The sequence below is a fragment of the Agelaius tricolor genome, unplaced genomic scaffold (assembly GCF_023055355.1).
Source record: "Agelaius tricolor isolate 1412-34295 unplaced genomic scaffold, bAgeTri1.0.p SCAF_23, whole genome shotgun sequence".
In the NCBI taxonomy this organism is placed as follows: Eukaryota; Metazoa; Chordata; class Aves; order Passeriformes; family Icteridae; genus Agelaius; species Agelaius tricolor.
The window spans coordinates 4,980,715-5,004,573 of NW_027269283.1; the positions used below are offsets into that span (position 1 = coordinate 4,980,715).

Genomic DNA, 23,859 nt, shown 5'->3' on the forward strand with positions numbered 1-23,859 from the left:
TGCTTGAAGGCTGTGTCATTTATTCCAACAGCTTATGTAGTTTTATCAAACCATCTTTAACACAAAACATGTCTCCTTAAAGACAGAAGGGTGTGAGATCCTACCAGAGATCATCTCAGCTATCAGCTTGCAAAGATAAGCCTGAATTTCAACAGTCAAACCAGCAAAATGTTTCTCCCCGCCCCTTAATAATCTTGAAGTGTTCAAACCTGAAGAAAAAGATGCCTGTGGCTGGTGCTGCTGGGTCTCCAGGTGGGGCTGATCCCCACAGAGCTGTGCTTTGGTCCTTTCCTGATGCTAAGCAGCAGCAGCACATGTGAGTGGTGTTGACATGAGGGCAGCAGGACAGGCTGGGTCCTTTCCCCACTGCCCAGCCTGATGAGGGGCCATGTGGACAATCCAGAGGCCAGGTCTAAGATGAAGATGAGGGTGAGGCTTAGGAAAACCAATAATCTAAATTTCTAACCTATGGAAACAGAATAAATAATAGTCTAAATCTGCAAAGGAGGAAGGTACCTTGGACAGGAAAATCTGGTGTGTCTATTATTACTGAAACTGTTTTTCCCCTAAGAGAAAATTACAGCTAAGGCATCTTGAGAATGGCTCATACCACTACAACCATGGCAGTGTTGCTCTAAACCACTCGGGATGGGGGCAGAAGTCTTTTGGAGGTGCCAGTCCTTGCAGGTGTCTTGTCTCTCTCTACACAAGCACGGTTCCAGCAGAGACATTTGACAGACAACTTGCTGTTCCAGGTTGGCTTTTGTCCACAGATTCAACAAATCCTTGTTTAATGTTCACAGCAAGGCCCTCCTCCTGCCCATCCCACACCCTTTTTGCTCTCATGGGGAGGGGCTGCTTTCCTGCCCCTTTGGTCTTGCTCCAGGGTCGTTGTCAGAAGAACTGGCATCTCTTCGGCTTTCTGCAGAAGGGAGGAGTGGGAAGAAAGCACAGTTACACCCTGCTGAAGACACTTGAAGCCATCAGTGATTGCTGTAGCTGATTTCATCCTGAGAGACAAAAGATTTTTACCTCAAGATCTATCACTCCCCTCCTGTGACCAGATACTCGACCCATCCATGAGAGTGTTCAAGGCCAAGCTGGATTAGACTGGGAGGTCTAGTGGAAGGTGCCCCTGCCCATGGTCCCTTCCAAACCAAACCATTTTCTATGATTCTATGATTAAGAGATTTGGGCTCTCCCTCCACATTCCTGGAGTACAAACACTTCTCAACACGCCTGGCAATGCTGAGAGGGAGCCTCAAGGTAGGGATGTGCACTCACCCAAATTTCAAGTGCTCCAAAACTGTCCTGACAGCCTAGCAGACCCTGAGCTGCTCTGGTAAAGCAGCTCCAATTTGTGCTTACTATGGATGGGTGGATGGACACATGCTGGTATGGTCATGCTGAAAGAAGTACAGTGGGGTAATTAATGTACTTAAAGTGTTTTTATAGGCTAGAGAATTAAGCAAGTAAGGGGGAAAACTGAGTTTCCCTCCTGTAATGATAGTCTGTGTTGTGTTGCTTATTAGTGAAATGAGAGTGGCAGCTTTGGACAGAGGATTGAAGCTCCTCACAGCCTGCTGGCAGCAGACGCTGAGCAGGGTGATGCCTCTGCCACATTTGGGCTGAAGGGGGGGGATTTGGACATGACTGTTGGTGTGAAAGTAATTTCTGTTATTATTTATCTAATATATATATATTAGATATAATAGATATTATATATATTTCTATTGTACATCTATTATATACATTTCTATTATACATATATATACTATATTAATTATATATATATAATGTCCTGGGTTCTGACAGGCAGGAAAGCCCCATCCCAGAACTATTTAAAGGTTGATTTTTTTTTTACAACCAACCAAAATAGAAAAAACAAACCACAACTTGCCCATACATTATTTTTATAAAGCCTAAGGTGTAACTGATGTGTAACTTGCTGTGGCAAGGGTCTTGGCCAGTGAATGCTTTGTTTAAGCACCAGTGAGCAAAGGGCCTGGGCTGGAGCATGCAGTGCCAGGAACCAGGGACCAATCTGTTCACTGAAGAGTCTCCCACCACCTGAGTATGAAGGCACTGACTGAGGCAGTGAGGAATGAGATGCTCATTTTGAGCATCAGTGTGATGCTCCTGGAGACAGCACTGCTCATTTGCGCTGCCATTTCATGCCTGCCCTCCCAGCCTGTGCCAGGAGCTGCTGGGCCCCCAGGTGTGTGTGTGTGTGCATGTGCTCAGCTGCCCTGCTGGACCCCCAGGTGTGTGTGCATGTGCTCAGCTGCCCTGCTGGGCCCCCAGGTGTGTGTGTGTGTATGTGCTCAGCTGCCCTGCTGGGCCCCCAGGTGTGTGTGTGTGTATGTGCTCAGCTGCCCTGCTGGGCCCCCAGGTGTGTGTGTATGTGCTCAGCTGCCCTGCTGGGCCCCCAGGTGTGTGTGTATGTGCTCAGCTGCCCTGCTGGGCCCCCAGGTGTGTGTGTATGTGCTCAGCTGCCCTGCTGGACCCCCAGGTGTGTGTGTGTGTGTGTATGTGCTCAGCTGCCCTGCTGGGCCCCCAGGTGTGTGTGTGTGCATGTGCTCAGCTGCCCTGCTGGGCCCCCAGGTGTGTGTGTGTGTGTGTGCTCAGCTGCCCTGCTGGGCCCCCAGGTGTGTGTGTGTGCATGTGCTCAGCTGCCCTGCTGGGCCCCCAGGTGTGTGTGTGTGTGTGTATGTGTGTGTGAGCTCACCTGCTCCCTGCACAGCCAGCTCCCCCATGTCCTGGCTCAGCTGGCGCATGCTGATGGTGGTGGCCTCTCTCTCGATGTCATGGACAGCGTTCCTCCGGCCAGCCCGGTCGCAGGAGATGAAGTCAGTGTAGGTGCTGGACTCTACCTCCATTGCATCTCTATTCACTTGCAAAATGCTGTGGAGGAAGCACAGCTGTGAGGCCCAGGATGCTGGGCATGGCTCCCTCCAGGTTTAGGTCACAGCCTGAGAGAGCAGCGCCTGTAACTGTGCTCCAGTTCCTCTGACAGCAGGGACTGCAATATCAGACATCACCTCCCTCAAGTGGGGCAATGTGTGGGGAAACCCACCATGCTGGGTGACCCACTGTGCCAGGTGAGGGCAGGTCTTGGGTTTTTTGTGGTTGAAATATCTCTTGAGATATTAGAAAGTCTCTTTTTTCTTAGCCCCAAACTGAAGAAGAAGTCAAGATTCCTCAGTTCTGCTTTTCAAGGTTGTTTATTTTCTCTTATCTCTAATATTCTTTCTCTGACCTGCTGAGATCTGTCTGGCAGGTTGGTTTGTGGCACACTGACCACCCTTGGGGTGGTGTTAGCTTTTTATACTAAGAACTACATGTACTCTATTTACAATAATTTTCCAATACCTATTACCTATGTTAGACAGTCTGTCTCTATTCTAAACCAATCCAAAAGTGTTACCATCACAGCAGAAGATGGAGGACAAGAAGAAGGACAGGACACACCTGTTGTCATCTTATTGCAGGGGTTCCATGCTATTGTCTCCTTTTCAGAAAAGTTCCAAACTTTCTTGGTGTTTTTCATGGGCAGCTCCTCAGAGCACTGACTCTTTCTCCTTCACAAAGCAGCCACTGACTCCAGTTCCCTTCTCACCCAGCCACCCCACTCTTTTATAGCTCTCTTCGTCTCATTGGTCACAGCTGTGGCCTGTTAAAGTCAGGTCTGTTCCTGATCTTTGATAATTGGCCCAGCTGCAACTCCTTAGGGGTAAGATTGTTTTCTACACTATCTTTATTTTCTTATCGTCTATCCCCCTACACATGCCCAGATTCCTCCATCTTGCTTCTTGAATGCCCATTCTAAATTCCCAAAATTCTACTTTTTCACCCTGTGACAAATTAACTATCATTCTGCTCAAACCCTTGTGGCTTGTAAATCCTCACACAAAGTTGGTAACTTTTTCCATGGGCTAAAATCAAAGGCACAGGTGGTTTTGACTCCGTACCAAGGTCTCTGAGCCCCTGGCAGGGTCTCGAGTCCTCCAGAGCAGCCAGAGGGATGTCCTGGGTTCTGACAGGCAGGAGAGCCCCATCCCAGATGCCTGCCTTATTCTGCCTTCTTCCTGCAAAGGCAGACACGGTGTTTGTCTCTCCTGGGAGTTTCCAGCCTTCTCCTTTGGGCACACAAGGTCGCTTGCAGCAGCTTTTCCCTACAGGAAAAGCATTACAGAGAAAGCCCTGCTTCCTCCTCAAAATGCCATGGGAGCCTTGAGCCCAGGCCAGATTTGGCTCACTGCTTGGGGGATGGGGTGGTGATCCAACCTGAATTTGTAATGGGAAATGATGGATACCCACTGGAAAGCTGGGGGAGCAGGGAATATTTTATAGGTGTTAGGTGGTATTTTATACAGAGCTTGGAGCAGTACTGGCCTCCTCTGGCTGCTGGGTGTCACTGAAGAAGCATTGGGCTGGGCTGCTGTGAGATAAACACTTTACCATGTGAAAATCAGCCCTTCTGTGAGACATTTGGATCCCTTCACTGCAGACTTGTGCCAGTGCCAAGTGCACAGCACGAAGAAAGGCCTGGAGCAGCCACTTGTCACATGCCAGCTCTGCTGTGAGCCAGCTCTGAGTGCAGCTGAGGAATCCTTAAGTTGCTGGGTTTTCATTTTGGCTGCTGGCTCCCCTTGCCAGCACTTGCACAGCACACAGAGTGCAGGATGGTGTTGTGGGCATCCTGGCTGCAGGGCACAGAGCTGGCACACACTGCCTCTGCACAGGAAACCTGGAGCTCTCAGTTCCTGTGCACCCTGTCTGGAACTTTGTTTTACTGTGTGGAATCAAGAAATTAATTGCTGTCTTATCTGTGCCTCTGATCACTGTGAAATGTGCCTCCAGCCCCGCTGATTGCTGGCAGTGCTTGGAGCAGGCCCCCATTAGAAACGCTCGTGTGCAGTGAAAACAAATTCATGCACATTTAATGCACATTCACTGCCTTTGTGCCTTGGAGTTAATGACCCACAGAGGAGTTTGCTCAGCTTCCTTTACAAATCCTGCTTGATATTGATTTCCCTGCCAGGGAAATCTGTTGGCAGATTCAGGCACGAGCCTGAACAGGAGTCACGCTCCTCACTTTAATGTTAAGGCAGTAGAAAGGAGATGCAGATGAAGATGCAATAACTGGGATGAAAGAGGTCAGATTCTCTCTGTTCCTGAGCTGAGTAGGGTGCAGGAACCAAAAACCCACAGAAACCCAGCAAGTTTTGGCAGCCCCAGGGACTCCTCTCCTAGAGTAGATGCCAGCTCAGGCAGTGCTGCTCCAGCTCACTGGTGGGATGTGGGGCTTGGCCCACCCAGATCTTGCAGGAGATCCTGTTTCCCCAAAGCTTCCCAAAGCTATTCTTGTCACCACCTGCCTCCTGTACAGACTTGGCATCCATCTAGCTCCTGTTAGATGAGCCCTGGGAAAAGCTGCATCCTTTGCCCTGGGAAGAGATGCCCCAGATGTTTTTCCTCATCTTCTCTCCTTCCATCCCTGGGACAAGGCACTTACTCTGGGTGAGCTCAGTGAGCAAAGTGCCTTTCCCCAGGACTGTCACAGACATGTTTTATGAAAAATCCTTTCCTTAGGATTTTTTCTCCTGAGAAGCTGAGAGGCCTCAGGAACAAAATGTAAGCAATGATTATCTGCTGCTGTGGAATGCAACAGGTGGATCTGTGATTGGGCTCATGTGGTTGTTTCTAATTAATGGCCAATCACAGTCCAGCTGTCTGGACTGTCTTGGTCAGTCACAAGCCTTTGTTATCATTCTTTTTCCATTCTTAGCTAGCCTTCTGATGAAATCCTTTCTTCTATTCTTTTAGTATAGTTTTAATATAATATATATCATAAAATAATAAATCAAGCCTTCGGAAACGTGGAGTCAACATTCTCATCTCTTCCCTCATCCTGGGACCCCTGCAAACACCACCACACAGGACAGGACAAGCATCCATCATTCCCAGGCAAGCTCTCACAGGTCCCTGAAGAGGCTTCCCTAGGAGCGAGCCAGACAAGCCCAGGTGCATCTCCGAGCACTGAGGCCATTCCAGAGCTGCTGTGCTCCAGAGTCCTGCTGCCCTGGGCCCGGGGGCAGGACCAGCAGGTTCCTCCAAGCTGGGGAGCAGGAGCAGCCCCAGGGATGCAGCTTTTCCCCTTGATGTAGCTGCCAATGGTAGTGGCAGTGCTGTGCCATAATTGTATTTATACAATTGTCAATAATTGTATCCCCTCACACGGGAAAGGGATGGGATCCTGAATAAAAGCAGAGAGCAGCAAGTGTGCAGCGCTGGCTCCCGAGCCGGTGGCCGGGAGATGGCGCATGGGATTTATTTATTTCCGTGCCTGGGAGGGCTCCTGCCTTCGGCTCTCTGTGCACAGAGCTGGAGACAGGCAGATTTAACAGTGAAACTTTCATATTTGAGCGATTCCTCCGGGATTTTCAAGGTGGGTGGCTCTCAAAGCCCTTGCAGAGAGATCCCAGCCTCCTCCTCCGGGAAGCTGTTGGGCTCAGAGGGTGATGGGAGCAGTTGCCTCGACTGTGATAGGAAAACCTGACTTTTCAAAGAGCATTTCTGTACTTCCAGGCACAGAACCCACAGTTCTGTGGGTTTTCACTCAGTGACTGCTTTTAACATCTTGCAGGAGCTGCAAAGGAGCTACCTTGCCTCTTGCCTACACAGTCCAGTGTCACTGTGGGCAGTCACTCAGGCTGGCAGGGCGTGCAAAGGGAGCTGCATCACCTGCTGGCTGCCCACCTTTGGTTTCTCATTCTCCCACGGACAGAAGATAGGCCTGAAACTGCAGGAACAATCCCATGGCACACACATACAGCGTGCAAATGTCCCCAGGGCTCTTCACAGAGCTGATTCAGCTTGTCCCCAGAGGGGCCTTTCCTGCCCTCCCTTCCCTCTCTGCTGCTGGTGGTAGCAGAAACAGCCCCTGTGCCCTCAGCACAGTGTGCCAGCCCGCAGGGATGGGGCAGGGAAGCTGGGATCTGCTGCCTCTTGCACATCCTCAAAAGTTTGCAGCTTGGAGGGAGGCAGTGTCCCTCTGCCATGGGGACGTGGTGCTGCCTGTCCTGGGGCAGCTGGCCACAAGTGAAGAAGCCCCTCACAAGCTGCCACTGACACCAGGAATGTCCCCAGAGCTGCCTCTGCTCCTGTGTCTCCATCTGCCAAGCTCTTTGGTTTGGAATATTTTTCTGTGGTATCTTGTGAGTACTAAAAATTCTGAGCTGTAATAGTCTTGGCTTTGCTGGTGGGGACTTGGCTTCCTGAGTGGTTTTGCTGTTGGACTGCACCTGGGCTTGCTGGCATTTTCCAGGGAGATCACCCAGCAGCTGACAGAGCAGCTGGCTCAGCCCTGGGGGCTGCAGCTAAGCCAGCCCTACTCATTTCAGGGCTGAGTTTTGCCCATTTAGAAGGTGGGTGCTGAGAAATTAAAGGGTTAAATGTTTCCTCTGCCTTTTGGTAGAACAAACTGAGGCATTTCTTTTGGCTCCATGTCCCATTGGGTTCCACAAGCCTGCATTTAATTCCTGTGTCCCCTTTGCCTCCTTCCCAGCACAGATGCAGCAAACAGTTCCTGCACACGAGGTCAGAGTGGCAGAGAGGTGACCTGGGCACACCTGGCAGGGGACCCTCAGCCCAGGGCTCTGCCCAAGCTCTGCCATCCCAGCAGTGTCCAGGGCTGATCCCTGGGACTGGGTGGATGCCCAGTCACACCCAGCCCTGACTCCAGTTTCAAGGAAACCCTTCACAGGGCCCTGCATCTGTCCCTTGTCTAGGTTAAACTTCTTATTGCTAGGAAGGGCTATTTTTGGGGTGCTGGTTATCAGCAGGCTGGGCTGAACTCAGCCAATTCCCCCTGCTTGCTTTGTGCCTCCTGCTCTTCCCCTCTCACCTTTCTCACCTTGTTCTCTGCACCTCTGCACAGCTCAGGCCCCTGCTGGCACATCCTCGTCCCTTGGGGCAGCCAGCACAGCCCTGCCCTCCGTGCTGTGCTGTCCCTGGGACACCTGAGGCAGGGACAGGGACGCCCTCAGCCCCCCCTGTGCCTGCTGCAGGCAGTTCCCAGCTTCAGGAGCCCTTTCCAAGGGGCTGCAGCCCAGCTTTGGCCTCATGCTGTCCATTCAGTGGCAGCTGGGACCAAGAGCTGCAGGTTTTGGTTGGAGAAGGCTCCCACATCCCACAGCCCAGCCCAGGACATGCTCTCCCTCCTGCTTGTGGGTTTCACCAGTGGATTTAGCCTGGCACCAGTCCTGCTGGTTCCTGGGCAGTAAACCTGGGAAAGTGGGGGCAGATTTTATAATCTGTGCCCAGTGGATTTAACACTCCCCAAACTTCTGGAGTCGTAAAGCCCCGAAGCTGAACAAAACCTTGCCGAGTTTCTGGGGTGAAATTCCAAAGTTCTGCTTGGGAACAGGGATCTGACCCCTTTTTCTGCTCAAGCATCTCATCCCACCAGCAAGGCATGAAGTGGTGCAGTCTCCTTGCAGCTCTGCCCATGGTGCAGTGCCCCTTGCCCTTTCATTCCAGGGTGCAGGGACTATTCTTAGACCTCTCCTGCTGGGGCCGGATCCATAACAACAGCAAAACACTCCACAGCCCTGCTGGGCTTTTAAAATATTTACAGTGCAGGATGGTTTACTGAAGGGGGGGCCTGGTAGAGCACAAAGAAGGAAGCACCGGGATTTCTGTGCTCCCTGGGGGTTTGCTCTGAGGTTTCCTGCTGGGAGAGTCACATCCAGCGAGGAGAAAAAAATATCCCGTAGGGCTGAAGGCAGCACTTGAGGTCAGGGGGTTTCCACCAACTGTCTGACAAGATCCAGCTGGAATTTCAGCAAATTTTCCACTGGGTCTTGTCTGGGAACAGGCATGAGGGGGTGTGCATCAGAGAGGAAGGGCTCTGTAATGGGGTTATTGGGGTATTTTGGGGTTATTGGGGTATTTTGGGGTATTTTGTGACTGTGTTTTACGTCTCATGATCCCCATGCACCAGAGCTCAGATCCATGGCCAGAAACTGAGCTGAAATGCAGCTGAGGATGAAGATGGTCCTGTTGGGAGCCCAGTCTGGCTGCAACAAGCTGTGTAAGGCTGGGGACAGGGTCTGCAGCAGACACAGAGCTGCCCTGCTTTCCTGTTGGCCCTGTGCTCTCCACAGTGCAGTGGTGGTGATGGCTCTCACTGGCCAGAACTGGTGTGCTCCAAACTGCTGAGCTCTGCCTTTCCTGGTTTGGTGAGAAAACAGGAGCAAGGCAGCAGCCTGATCTCCTACCAGGGCATGTCCATCTCCTGTGCTGAGCAGCTTCTGCCCAGGCAGGAATAGCCCAGGAAAGCCTTACAAGGCTTCAGGGATGAAGAGACATCAAGCTGGGTCCAGCACATCTGTATTTATGGAATGTTTTTCTGTGGGATTCCTTGTAATAACTGTGCACCCTCAGGCTCTTACACTAAATATGATAAATTCAGCCAGGACAGACATCACAGCTGCTCCAGCCCCTGCAATGGCTTTGCAGGAACAGAGCTTCCAGCATTCTCTAGGACTTGCTGGAAAATTTTAATTCCTTCAGGAGGAGAGCAGATACAGCTGAGGTTCAGTGTCCACAAATAGATCCCTTCTTTTCATTTGGCCTGGTTTTACAGTATAAAGATCATTTCATGCCTGTAGAACTGATAACCAATTGCTAAGCCCCGTGTTTAAGATTAGGCTTAGACTGACTCCTCTGTGACTTCACAAACTTTGTATTTAGCTCTGCCAAGCTCCCCAAACTCCTTCCCCTCCCTCCTGGCCTTCAGCACAGCCCCCCCTGCAGAGCCCTCACTGTCCCAAGGCACCTCCTGCTGTCCCACGTCCTCACAGCCACTGCCTGGCTTCCCACTGCTGTAAGAAATGGTGCAGCCAGATTGCAAACTCCCAGCTGAGCCTGGGCACGGGGCAGGGCGAGTCCCTGTGTGCTCTGCTCTGATCCCCGGGGAGAGGGGGAGCTTCAGGGAGGCAGGAGGGCAATGCTCAGCCCCTGTGGCCTCCTGTTAACATCAGGATGTGTGGGTGATGGTGGGAGACAGCTGCCTGTCTGTCCATCCATCCATCCATCCATCCATCCATCCATCCATCCATCATCCATCCATCCATCATCCATCCATCCATCCATCCATCCATCCATCCATCCATCCATCCATCCATCCACTCACCCACCAGGAAGGCAGCCCAGTGCCCAGCTCTGGCCATCCCCATGCCTGCAGCAGGCAGCATCCCTCTGTCCATCCCCCCAAGGCACAGGGGCTGAGAATCTATTCCAAAAATCCTCCACCATGGGAAGAATCACTGTTTGGTGGAGCCCCTCTGCTCCTCCCTCACCTCACTACCGAGCCTTGATGCAGCTTAAGCCTCTTCTGCAGCTTCTAGCTAAGTTGATTAATGGAAATAATTGGTCTCTTTGTGCATCTGGAGACAGTTGCCGTGACAGCAGTTGTATTTTTGTTTTGTTCCCAGGTCGAGCTTGTTTTTCCCCTCTCTCAGCCTCAGGTGCTAATGAATCTGGGCACTCTGGTTTGTCCCCCTCCAAAAGACACCCATGGCTCTGAGGGACGGGTGACAGTGGGGATAAAGCACCCTGAGCCCCTGCAGGCCTTCAGGACATGGGAGGCTGGCACCTTTCTCCCTGCCCATTTTCACCCCCCCAAGGCAGGCTTGTACTGGATGGACACAGAGCTGTGGCTCTTGCATGGCAGAGAGAAGAGAGCCAAATCCTCACCCAAAGCAGCCATGAGCACCCACAGGACCCTCTGTCCCCTGCAGGGACCCTCTCAAAGCTCTGAGGAGTCTGGGGCTTTGAGTCCCTTCTCCATTACTTTTATTTTCTCACAATTTCTTTCTTATTTGCCTTTATGTGCCAACACATTTTTGCATGAACAGCTGTGTGGAAGATCTGCTCGTGCCTGACGCTACAAAGCAGACAAGCCACAGACCAGTGGCCCTTCAGCTGCAGAAGTCCCCCAGCTGCTGTGGCAGGCAGGTCCCATGTATATGTATATATATATATATTTATATATATATATCACCTGTGATATCACCCTGTCACACCCAGGCCCTGGGCTGAACTCCTGTGCAATGGGAATCCCCTTCAGGCTTGGGTTCCTGCCTTCCTCCAGACTGTTCATGAAGAACAGGAACAGTTGGATTCCACCTCCAAGGCTGGAGAATCCCCAGCAGTCCCACAGCTCAGAGGCACCAACCTCTGAGTGAGCATCACCCTCTAAAACCCCACCTGAATCCCTGGCCCAGGGATGCTCGACCCCAGCAGCAGCTCCCCAATACCTTGCAGGCTTCCCTGGGTAAGGAGGAGACAAACAAGTGCTGAGGAGATGCACCTGGGGCTGTTTTCTAGCACATGTGAGAGGAAGGCAAAGTCACAGCAGCCTTTGGTGGTGTAGCTCTGTTTCTGGGCTGGGAGAGACCTCTCTACAAGGACAGAGATGAGCAAGGATGAGTCCTTATTTTTCTGCCTAAAATGAAACAGAGCTATGTAGTCCAGCTCTTCTCTGTGATCTGAGGAGCTGAGCTCTGCTGCTGTGGGAAAGCAGGGCTGGCATGTCTGGGGAGAGTTGTGAGGGCTGTAACTGGGCAGGTTTGGCTGCTGCTGCTGCTTGGGGAAGCTCTGCTCAGAGCAGAGTGCCTGGAGCTGAGACTCAGCCACCTGCCTTGGCTCTGCCTCAGTGAGCCTTGCACAATCCCACAGGGGTTTGCATCCAGCATCCAAAGAGTCCTCCCGACTCAGAGCAGTGGAAGGGGCTGAGAGAAAGGCTCTGAAGCCTCCTGGGGTGCCCTGGCAGCTCCCAGGTGCCTAAAAATAACCAGGGCACCTCTTCAGAGTGTCAGTAGAGAATGAAGCTGGTTAGCAAAGCCAGGCTTAGCTCTGCTCCCTGGGCTTGGCTGCCCTGTGTGTCTGCTCCACTGCTGGGACCCCCACCCTGGCTGGGGAAGGGGGATGAGGGAGATCTGTCTTTGGGGCTATTCCCCCAGAAAAGGGAAGTGCTGGGGTTCAGAGCAGGCTGGCAGTGAGGGGTGGCTGAGGCCCCAGGTGTCTCCATGGCTTCTGTCACCCAGTGGAATCAGGAGCCCCTCTGGCTGTGCTGCCCTGCTGGGAGCCCTGTCTGGGCAGGAGCAGCTCTGCAGGCCTGCACACCTCCTTTGCTGAAGACTTCTGTGCTGGATTTCAGTTTCCTTGTACCTGTGTCAGGTGACAGCAGCTCCTGATCCTTCCTGCAGGCAGGGTAAACCTTTCTGCCTGAGTCCCCAGGGATGTGACACCCAAACCTGAGCTGAAGTAGTGCTGGAGATGTGCCTGTAGCACTACCCTGGGGATGCTCAGTGATCCTTGCCAGCCTCAGGAAAGGGAAAGCTCCCAATAAAATCAATTGCCAAGTATTTCATGTGCAGCCTGGGCAGACCCAGGGCGCCTGCAGCACACGTGGGGAAGGTGCTGGATGCAAGAGATGAACTGAGACACCTGCAAGAGGAGGGAGCTCCTGAGCTCCTGCACTGCAGAGCTCACCCCAAACAGCCCTGGGAGCTCTGTGCAAGGCCAAGCACAGGACAAATGAAAGCAGTGCCATGATCTGAGGACAGAGGGGATGCTCTGAGCGCAGGAGCCCACGGTGAAACCACAGAGAGGGTTTGCCATTTCTGCTGGAGCTGTGAAAGGCTGAGCTTTGGGGGTTCCCTGGACTTGCTGGGCTGACTCCACAACAGAACAGAACTCACATCCAAACAACATTCCCCTGCAAAGCATCTGGGCAGCCTTTGGCAGGGAGAGGCCATGGAGCACAACTGGCACTGGGGCTGCCTGGAGTCAGAGCTGCAACGTGGCTTGGTACAAGGACACGTGGATAATACAGCAGGAAAGTCATTATGGCAGAATTGTTGGCATTTTTTTCCTCTTAGCAGCTTTCTAGCATCTTGTAATTCAGAATACAGAGGGGAGGTCAAGTGACTCAATGCTACAGGAAGGAAAAAACCCATTTGTTTGCAATATTTCCCTGTGAATAAAAGCTTTATGAGCCATAGTGTGAGTCCCTACCTGATTTAGAGGACTTTCCTTCTGGACATGACTTCAAACACGCTTCATGCACAGCAGGACAACAGCTTCTGGGAAAGAAGAAGGAAAAAAAAGTAAGAAAACATTTTCTGTGCTTGTTTTGGGAAGCACAAAGCTCAGCTGCTCTTCCCACTCTGTGTGAGCAGCAGAGGGGTGGCAGGGCTCTGCCCAGCAGGCTCAGACGGAGCCTGGCTTGGTGGACACAGCAGCCCAGGGGCTCAGGGATGTTGTGCTCCAATGGCGCCTCCTCAGGAGGGTTTGTGCTAATGGACTCGGGCTGTGGTGTCAAAGCACATGGAAAGTCCAGCACAGAGAAATCCTCTTTGGTTTTGCTGCTTTCCTTGCCCTCCCACAGGTGCTGGGAGCACTGACACAGCTCATGTCCTGACCTGCACTGCAGGGACCAGCAGCTGCCTCCAGACTATAAATGAATATTGCTCTGCAGCTCTTTAAAGAAGTGAAACTCCCATATCAGCTTCCCTGAGGTGAAAGGGGAAGTTTAATCTGGTTCTGGTCGCTTTGCTGGGTCTGTGTCCAGCTCTTTGGGTCTCTGCTGTTTGTGCACAGCTGAGCCTCCTCCTGCTGTCCCCAGGCCCTGCTCAAAGACATTTCCTCTGTGGCCTCAGCATCTGTGGGTGCTTTGCAATCTCCTGACCTGCAGGGCCCAGCCAACAGGACACTTGCTTATTTTAGCAGCTGTTTCAGCTTTCTGACTATTTTGGAACATCATGGACTGTGTTTTTCCCTTTGTCCCAGGGACAAATGTTAGCAGAACAGAAATCAAGAGATGAGCCACTTAACCATATAAGCAGTAGCTCATCCAGCAATTCATCTGTCTGGTCCATCTGGGCTGAGTACCACTGTGACTGGAACTATTTCCCATCATTTTCCAAACTGGGACAGATCTCCAATCTTTCTCTTTATTTTTTTGACCCACTTTCAAAACTTTGTAGTTGGAGCTGACTACTTGCTGGCTCTGGCCCTGCTTCAAGGACAGGGCACTTGCTGCTTTTATGTGTCAGTTTGCCCATCTGTTAAATGGAGCTATTAATACTCCCTCCCCCTGTTAGATGCTTCAAATATTTTAAAGCACTTTCAGCTCTGCAGATGACAGGCTTGCAGAAGTGGAAAATGCTAATTATGATCATGACAGGAGCTAAACAAAGACACAGGGATTTAACAATAAACTTTTGTTAGTCTTAACCCCATTTATAGCAAAGTGCTTACTGGAAACACTGGACCGGAAAAGAAACAGTATTCCCACAACTCTGGGAATATGCACTGCCCTTTTTGGGCACCAAACAACCAAACAAAAGCAGGAAGGAAGAAACACAGCTTTGGAAATCCACAAGTCTTTATTTTCCTCCTTTGCCTTCCTGCCCTGGCTTGTGTGTTCCACTGCCCAAACAGTTAAACCTCCTGCACTTGAGCAGTGTTGCAAAATATCTCAAAACACGTGGGCCTCTGCCAAGAGAGGCTTAAAGTAAACTGGAGCAGCAATGATGCTCTGAAGTAGAAGTTAGCACTGAGCAGCTCTGTTTGTGATGGGACATGATGGGAAAGCCCCATTTTCTCTCTCAAAACCAGCTGATTTTGGAGACAAAAACTCTTTAGCAGCTGCTATTGGTTTTCCAACCCTGCAGGCCTGGCTCTACCTAGATGTTCCTCCCCATGGTCCTTGCTTGGGCATCTGGAGTCTGCAGATTTGAAGCTCCATCCCCAAAGGCTCATCCTCTTCTGGCTCACCTGGTCCTGCTGCTCCCAGGGTGATGGGCAGAGCTCCAGAGGCCCCTCAGCACAAAGGCCAAGCTGTTTGGAACTTTTATGGTGGCACATGGATTGGTGCCACCTAAGGATGGGCTACAGTGAATTGTTAAAGAACACTTTGTTTTGTAGTTTAGTCCTGGAACACATCAAGGTACCACGGATTATTTTGAGACCCTAGTGGAAATGTTCATTGGCTAGACAAGCATCCATAGCCCATCAGGATGAATTACAAGGGCATCAGCACAGAATTATAGAATAATTTAGACTGAAAAAGATATTTAAGGTCATCAAGTCCACCACTAAGGGCATGTCCCTAAGTGCCACATCCACACATCTTTTTAATATCCCCAGGGATAATGACTCCACTGCTTCCCTGGGCAGCCTATTTCAGTGTTTGACAGCCCTTTTGGTGAAGAAATTTTTCCTAATACTCAACCTAAACTTTCCCTGGTGCAACTTAAGACCATTTTCTCTTGTCCTATTCAATGTGCACGACTGCACATGTTTGAGGTTCAGATTCCCTCCATGGCAATCAGCTGTTACCCAAAAAGAGCAAACACATGGAACAACCTCAGTTCTCTCAGCATTGCTTCAAAATGAATGCATGTTCCAAAAAAACCCACCCCAGAATGTTTTTTTGGCAGAATTCAAGACTATTCTACACAACAGCTGTTGTGGTGCTGCTTTGATCCAGGGAGGAAATCCTTCCCGGTTTCCAGCAAGGTGACAGCAGCAGAGAGAAGGTTGTCCTTGTGTCTCCTGGCTGCTGGGTAAACACCAGGCTGCATGCATGGCTGAGCAGGGCAGCAGCCTGGCCCTCCCAGAGCAGCCAGACTGCCTCATTTAGTGCCCTGTCTCCAGCAGCAGCTGGCATCCCCGGCCTCAGACGTACAAGAAAACCTCTAATTGTAATGGAATGCTTTTCATAAGTCCCTAATGACTCTGAACCAGGAGGTGTTACAATCCTTACAGTGCAATATCCTCTTAATCATAGCCAGGATTGTTTTGTTACTGAGATAACTACCTGATATCCATTAAAATGCCTTCAGAGCTCTTTGCTCCACTGGTATCTCATGGCACTGAGCACCACAGATTAATTACACTTTGTGGGAACAGTAACTCCAGTAAAGTCGGTGACGCTGTGGTGGGGATATGTTTGGCTTATGACATCACTGCAAATATCAACAGAAATGGCATTTTGGTGCTGCCAGGGAGTTCCCCAGCAGGGTTTGTGACCAGCAATGTGCCTGCATGGGGGAGCTGTGCAGAGAGCACCTGGCCCAGAGGGCTCTCCTGGGAGGGGAAGTGCTGGGGAGCTCACTGTGGAAACCAGAAATGGGTGGTGTAAAGTACATATTCCCTTAGGCTCAAAGAGAGTGAGAGTTTTGAAGTGGGGCCCAGAGCAGTTCATAGTCCAACTGCTGCTCTTCCTGCTTGTGCTGCAGGTTCCAGGCAAGGTCTGGAGTGATCTCAGCCTCTCTGACTGCCACCATGAGGAGCTTGGGACAAGGCCCATGAACACATGAACCTTCCCTTCTCCCTGGCTGCTGGCAAGCCTGGGGAGCAGCTTCCCTTATGACTTGCCTTTTTCTAGTTGTGACCAAAAGATAACTAGAAGCAATGGGCTTTTTCCCCTCTTATCCTCTCTGAAATGGGTGTTGTGATGGAAAACTTATTTTTCAGTCCATATAAACAGCTTTGGTGACATTAAAGAAAAATGGTGTGGAGAAACAACTGGAATGTGAAAATGGGAGCAATCAGAACAGGGTGACACAGGCAAGCAAAAAACCAGGTTGAAGCTTCTGCTGTTCCTTTCGGCTCCGTAGATTCACCCTCCATTCTGCCACAGACCTGTGTGAGCCCAGGGAAATCATCTGCTTTGTGTGAGACCCATGTAAAACAGGAATGATGCTGGTGCTTGGGTGCCCAGACAGGCTGGAGGCATTAATGCACAGTAGTGTGCTGCAGGAACTGGCTCTGAAATGTGGGAGATCAGGAAATGTTAGCAGCTTGGAAAACGTCTTTCATAGTTATTTTGGGTGGCAAGGTTGTGTGCCTGTGGGTATTCCTCTGAGTGGGACCAAGAGAACATTGATTTTTCTTTGGAATGAGAGGAAAAAGCAAAATTCCCCATCCTAGCTCCTCATGAGCCTGTACACCCCTCAGAATCAGCCTTGGTACAGAAGTGCCAGGTGGTTGGAAGATGCACAGCTGTGAACATTCCTGGGTTTCATCTCCTCATGACCAAGCTGCCCATGTACTGTAGCTAATGATCTCCAGTTCTCTGAGGCATCTGAGTCTGCACTCTGTGGAAAGTGTCCCCCAAAACGGTGGCATGGGGTGCTCACATCCCTGTGGAACTCTGTCTGAAGGACTCAATGCTGTGTTCTGTGCCCAAGGTACATTAAGCTCTATTGGTATATCCATGTTTATAAATGGCCATTTAACCTGCATTTGCATTATAAACAAATAAAAGACATTGAGGATCTCTTCCTGGATCCTTCCTTCTTAAACACCATTGCTCACAAGGGCTGAAAGGTGGCAATTTCTCAGCTGGGTGGCCACACATTAGCAGGGTGGCTCTTTCCAGCCAAGAGTCTCTGAAGCCAAGCACTGCCCTGCACTGACCAAGCTGGGCACGCTGAGCAAACAGCCCAGAGCTCGAGGGGCTGTCACCATGGGAGAGTCTCAGACACCCAATCAAGCCATACCCACCCCACAAATGTCCCTTCACCCTCGCACTGCATCCCACTGTGGCTGTCTGTGCTCATTGACCCCAGCTTGTCCTCCTCCCAGCTTGAGTCACCAGCACGGCCACCCAGGGCATTGCCTCTGGGTTCACAGCTATACTTGGCTCTTGGTCTGCAGAACCATTCACCCCTTCCAAGCAATGGGAAATTTCCCAAACACGCCTTTGGGGCCAAGGCATTACATGCATGTGAAAGCTCCCCACCACGGCTAGGCTCACTACCAGCTGCTTAGGGGAATCCAGAGAGAGGAAAGACACACAGCTTCGAGGTGGAGGAATTTGCAAAGCCTCTTGAGAATACCACCACACAGCAGTTCTTTTTTTATCCCAAGTCTTGCCTTTTCAAACATTTGCTTGGAAAGCCGGATGCCGGCAAGTCTCCGAGCCTGCTCCTGCTGCCACGCTCCCAAAGCTCCGCGATTGCGAGGGGAGTCCGGGCAGCCCCCGGCTCCTGACATCCCGAGGGATGGAGTCCCTGACATCCCCAGGGATGGATTCCCTGACATCCCGAGGGATGATTCCCCGATTCCCCGATTCCCCCCCAGCACGGACCCGGGCGCCTGTCCCGCTCCCGTGCGAGCACAGAGCAGCCCCCGTGCTGGAAGGGATTCCCTCCGGCAAACCGCTCGGAACAAACGGACACATGTTGGAAATGAGGCCAGAAATCCCCACGGGGGTCACTGATCCACGGCGCTCTGTGATTTCTATGCTCTGAGCCCTCTCTCCCCGCTACCCCTTCGCTGAACCGCGTTATTTCCCGAGCGGAGCAGCCGCCACCTCCCTTCCATCAGCCTGCGAGCGGCTTCTCCCTCCCGACAGCTCAAAATCCGGGAGGCAGCGCTGCTTTTTGAGCCCACGGTTTGCCGGCTCCAAAGCCCTCGCCGCTCGCAGTCGGCTGGGTAAAAGTTCATCGAATCTCCGAACAAACCCCGCTGGTGGCACGGCCAGAAGAGCTCCTGGCTGCCCTCCAGGACAGGTGTCCCTGTCCCCCCCCGCCCCAGCACAGCGAGCACAGCCCCACTTACAGCCCCGGCTCCCGGCGCTGCCGGCCCGCGGTCCCGCCGCCGAGGAGGGGATGGATGGATGGACGGATGGATGGATAGAAGGGATCGCGGCTGGATCCCACCCTCCTGCCCTCTGTGCCCGCTGTGGCGAGCAGCCAAGCCGGCCAGGAGCCTCGCAGCCGGTTCCAGACTCGCAGTTTCCTTCTGCCGGGAGCTGCTAAATGAAGTTGCACTTGTGGGGCCAAGGGGCGTGTTCTCCTCCCCTCGAGTCAGTCCCTGCCTGCTGTAATCCAATGCTCTGCCCGATGATGTCAAGCGGCTCCCGCTCGGCTCCTACCTTACAGTCGGCAGGAGGGATCCGTTTCCTTTTCGCAGCGATCTTTGTTTAGCTTCGGCTTGTAACCCCATCCCCCGGCAGCTGCGTGTGCCCGAGCATCCTCCCTGCGATGCTCGGCGCTGGGCTTTCGGCTGCCGGGCGCTCCCTCCTGCCTGCTGCTCCCCCAGGTTTCCCACCTGCATCCCACCCTTCATCCTCTCCGCCAGGATGGCCACAGACACCATCACACCCCGTGCAGCCTGAGCCATCCCACCAGGTGTAGCAGGGCGAAAGTGCCTCCCAAGAAAAACCTTTGTGCCTCCCAAGAAAAACCCAGCTTTATGTTGTTTTGGAGTGCTTCTTGCTCCTCTGCCTCCCATGGAGTAAATCCCAGGAGTATTTCAGCTCATCTGCCCCTGAGTGCCAGCTGTATTTGGGGGTGAAATGCAGAGCTGGCTGGTGACAGCGCCTGGATTTAAGGGGGAAGGTGCAGAGGCAGTACCCCATTTAAAACCCACACCTTTGTACCACCCTGCTGTGTGAAGCAGGCCCTGGGAGCTCTCAGGGAGCTCGAGGTCTACAGAAGAAGAGGAAATTTTGGATGCTCTTGGTACCACATGGTACCCCATGGATTGAGGAAGGTCCCTTTAGCTGGCATCACCTCCTGGTGTCCCATCGGCCTTGCAGACCCCACTGGGTGGCTGAAACCAAACAATCAAGGTTGCAGTCATCCTCTGGGCCTGAGCTCCTGCCTGGCCCCACCAGTGAGGAGGGAAGGTGTGTGAGCACACAGGAATGTGCACAGTGCTGCCTGGGACAGGGCTCATTAGTGCTAATAGCTTTGCTGAGAGAGTGAAAGATTTGCTCCATCCCTGCCCTAAGAACACTCAGGTCCTCATAACTCAACTGGGGAGCACAAAGGGTGTTTGCCAAGGAATGGATCCAGCCCCCACTCGAGCTAGGTGAGTTTTTGTTTCAGGTTGCATGCAAAGTGAGTGATGTGAGCCAGGAGCACTTTTCCAACTCACTGTCTCACTTAGCACCAGCCAGGCACAGAAGCTGCATCTCTGCATTCCTGCAGCTCTCCTATGACAGATGGGACCCAGAGCCACTCAGTGCCAGGTGAAAAGCATCAGCCTCTCCTCCCACCCCTGCACCACCCTGCACACTTGGACCTTTTCCACCTCTGCTGCCATCACCACCTCCAGCCAGAATCTGTGTGTGGCCAAAAATGTGGTGATTGCTGTGAAAGATACCCACAGGATCAGAGGAAGAGATAAAACCACCAACAACAGCAGCAAGCAGCACAGGAAACACCCTGATGACAATACTGTGGCACAGATGAAGGGGAGTGGACCTCAGTAGAGCAAAACACACCCATGCTCTGTGCATCCCCAAACCAACCTGGTGCAGCCTCCTGACTCAACTCAGTTTTTAGTTCAGAAGCAGCCCCAAGAAGCCCACTTGGTTTCCTGAGGTGCATTGCCTGGCAGAACTCATCTCTCTCCAGCTGTTTTGAGTCACACATTGCTGCTGCTCACCCAAAAGTAGCAGTAAGGGATTCACCACAATGCCCTGCCTGTCTTCATGAGCTGCCAGGGAGGGAGGAGGGCCAGCACAGCCTCAGGAGACTGCTCTGCTGGTCTGGCCAAGGCTGCAGTTTTCCCTTTCCTCCAGCTGACATTTGAAAAGGATCCAGAAGGTTATAGCTCCACACTAACACTTGGAGCACAGGGTTTGGAGGCCAAGTCTGGTAAGAATGCAAGTGCTACCCCAGTTACCCAGGCATTTTCTTGGCAGAATGTGGCCAGTACCATTACAGAGCAGACAACAAAGAACAATGGCAACAGCCAAGTCCTTTGGAAAGCCAGGGGCTCAGTGTATGTACTTCTAAATTAAGGCATGTCTTGTCTTGCTCAAAGCTCCCAATCCTGTGTGTGGTCCTGGAAACAAGCCCCCCAGAGCATCTACAACAAAGTCCATCCTTTTCTGCACACACTTGTGTGTCCTTACAGTGACTTTCTCATCTAACACCATCCCCTGTAGGGACTAGTCAAACATTTTCTATCAAAACTCATTTTAAGTAAAAAAAAAATGCAGTTTCAGTTTTTCTACAGACTGTATTTTTTTTTTTGAAACTGGGAAAAGGGGTGGCAGTCCCATGATGCCAAAGAGTTTGCCTGAAATCTTAGCCTTATCTATTAGGATAAAAATGCATGGCTTTCAGTGTATTCAGTCTTCCTGTTCTTAAGCAAAAGCTGACATTTTACAATAGTGCACATTTTACTCTAACTTCTAGCTGCTGCTCATGCTCACCATCTCTTTTCCTGCTGCTTTGTCCACCATTCATGCCAAGGTGACAGGCAGATGTTAGAGCTGCTGGCATGGCTCACCCTGTGAGATGGGTGGTGTCACAGCCTTGAGCTGACTGACTCAGCTGCAGCCACAATCAGCCTTTAGTGGCCCCTGCTTTACTCACACGGTTTTTTTGGTGAGGTTGTTGTATCCATCTGCCTCATACTGTGCTGTCCTGCGCAGTCCAGGATTGATGGTGATGCCATTACCACTCTGGACAACTGCAGGTTTGGCTCTGCTGCTTTTGACCTTGCAATTGGTCTGCAGGGAACTGTGAATTTTTTAGTTCTGTGCCACAGAGAGGGACGCAGAGAGCAATGCCCCAGGGGAAGGATGGTCCTGTGCTGGCTGGCAGCCCCTGCTGCGGGTGCCACCTCTGCTACTCTGGGACAGCACGGCTCAGGGAAGAGCAAGAAGCTGCCCTGCAGGCTGGCTGTCAACCCTTAGCTGGAAGAGGGACAAAACCAAGCAATCTTAGAGGTCAAATGTCAGGATGAGGTGAGAGTATCCCCAAGGGTGAGTGTAAAGCAGCCCAGCCTGCAGCAGCACCGCTGTGCGGGACTGCACGCTGCCTGACAGCCAGGAAAAGCAGCAGCACAAAGGACACTCTGGGAAGCTGTGGAGCCCAAGGAGACAGGCTGTCACTTCAGAAGGCTCTGACCTGCCTCTGACCCGAATGTTTTCACAGCCTAAGCCTGGCTTCCCCGAGAAGCCCGTGCTGCCAGGGCTGGAGCAGCGCGGTGGCTGCACGCACCTCCCCACCTAAGAGCAGCTTCCCCTGCCTTTCCCAGGCATTGAGGTCTCTGTGTCACTTGATGTCATCAAGATTGCAAGGAAATGTGGAATGGCACAAGACACGCATGGAAAAAATGGGACAACACGTTTTTGTTTTTTCCAGACTTCCTCTCGTAAAATAAATACTCTAAATAAACAAACTATTTTTGATCCAAAAACCCCCACAGAACATATTTCACTGATGTGCTGGGCTCCCCAAGGCAAGAGTGGATTTCTTAAGCCATCAAATAACAGCTTCACTTGGAGATTCATGAGAAGAGAAACCAACAAGTAAAAGCAGCTTTAGTGACAAGCCACTGTTTTTGCTGTCAAGGGAGGGACACAGTTTGCTGTTGATTAGGGAAGAGAGGGTGGGTGTTGGGATGTCGGAATGAATTACCCCGTGCTCAGACCCATTTTGTTTTTATAGAAGTTGCTCATCCAGAAAGGTTCAACAAGTGAAACACGGTAAAGCTTGTAATGAGGCTGAACTCATTAGTGACCCCCCTCCAGGGTCACCCCTATTAGCGGGCAGGGCCGAGCAGGGCTGGGGGAGCCCCCCTGGCACTGGGTGGGACCGTGGGGACACGGCTGCGGCTGCTGGCACGGTGGCTCTGTGCGGGGCTGGCATTCCAGCAGGGCAGAGCACACTCACAAAACTGTTTACTTTGAGCTGAAGCTATTTTTAGCTGCACTAATCTGTGCAGAGATGATAAAGCTTTTCATTGCAAAGTGAGTGGCTGTGCTTTGCTTCTGGGCAATTTCACTCCACGAGCTCATCCCTTCCCCCTTCCCAGTCACTTCTTTCCACTGACCTTATCTCCTCTGCCTCTGTGCCAAACTTGTCCAAAAGGTTTGTCCCAGCTAGATATGTGGGAGTCTCAGCCCACAACTTTTTTTTTTTCCATTTTTCCCTAGGGAACCACTTCAGTTTAGAAAATAAATGAATTTTGTGTTTAATAGTCCCCGAAGTCTAGTTCCAAGGCTTTGGTGGAAGCCCATCATGGACATGCACCTTCTCATCTTTCATTTCTGAAAAATCCCTTCTGTCCAAAGGCTCTTGCAAAAGAAGTCACTTGACAGCACAAGAGAGAAATCACTTGACAATTACCTCTTTGCAGCTGAAACAAATACAAGCAGATCTCCAGCTCGGATCTCATGGCAAACCAGAGTCCCCAGGCAGTGGCAGACTGCCTACACCACGTTCTTCCCAAGGGGTCCCACAGCCCATTCCAAAGTCCCTCACACAGTCTCTATAAGAAGCACTTTACCTGCTGCTGATAGGAGCAAGCATGGCGGCTGGTTCAGGGCACAAAGGCTACAAAACACACATAAATCCTGCTTGGTCAGGGCTTTGTTTGTCTAAAAGACTCCAGAAGCTTCTCCAGAGTAAACCCACAAAGGTCACACATCCAGCACATGCTTCATCAGAAAATCATCCCTTGTGGTAAAAGCTTTCTTGTCTGGGATACAGCGTGAATAACGTCTCTGTGGGCTCAGAGTGTGGTCAGAGGGGGGAAGAACATGCAAGTGTTAATTAAATTGGTTATCCTGCTTGCTAGGAAGGGTCAGATGTACAGAAAAAGCTAAAAATGATTGCCAGGATGAGAAGGTACAGGAGGAAAGGTATTGCTTAAGCTGATCATGACTGACTGCTCAGGTCTTACTGGCAAGGAAGCAGGAGATGTCCTGAGGTCCACAAACAGGTACTTCTTCCCTTTGTCCCTCTGATTCTGACAGAGAATGCAGCTGGAAGAAATCAAAGAGCAGGCTGAGTTGGCAGCTGT

At 51.5% G+C, this 23,859-nt stretch overlaps 1 protein-coding gene across 4 annotated transcripts in view; it reads right to left on the reverse strand.

The window, feature by feature from the left end:
* PKIG (cAMP-dependent protein kinase inhibitor gamma) overlaps window positions 1-23,859 on the reverse strand; it is a 35,144-nt gene continuing 11,285 nt past the window's right edge. Inside the window, exons 1-4 of one of the 4 annotated variants that reach the window (XM_071446862.1) lie at window positions 18,965-19,114; window positions 13,090-13,157; window positions 2,729-2,904; window positions 1-922 (exon numbers count right to left, since the gene is read on the reverse strand). In XM_071446862.1, the coding sequence (XP_071302963.1) occupies window positions 843-922; window positions 2,729-2,879 (231 nt within the window). In that variant the 5' untranslated portion in view covers window positions 2,880-2,904; window positions 13,090-13,157; window positions 18,965-19,114 and the 3' untranslated portion in view covers window positions 1-842. Of the gene's footprint in view, window positions 923-2,728; window positions 2,905-13,089; window positions 13,158-18,648; window positions 18,931-18,964; window positions 19,115-23,859 lie in introns of those variants that run through there. The other 3 variants (XM_071446863.1, XM_071446861.1, XM_071446865.1) reach the window with 3 other exon arrangements.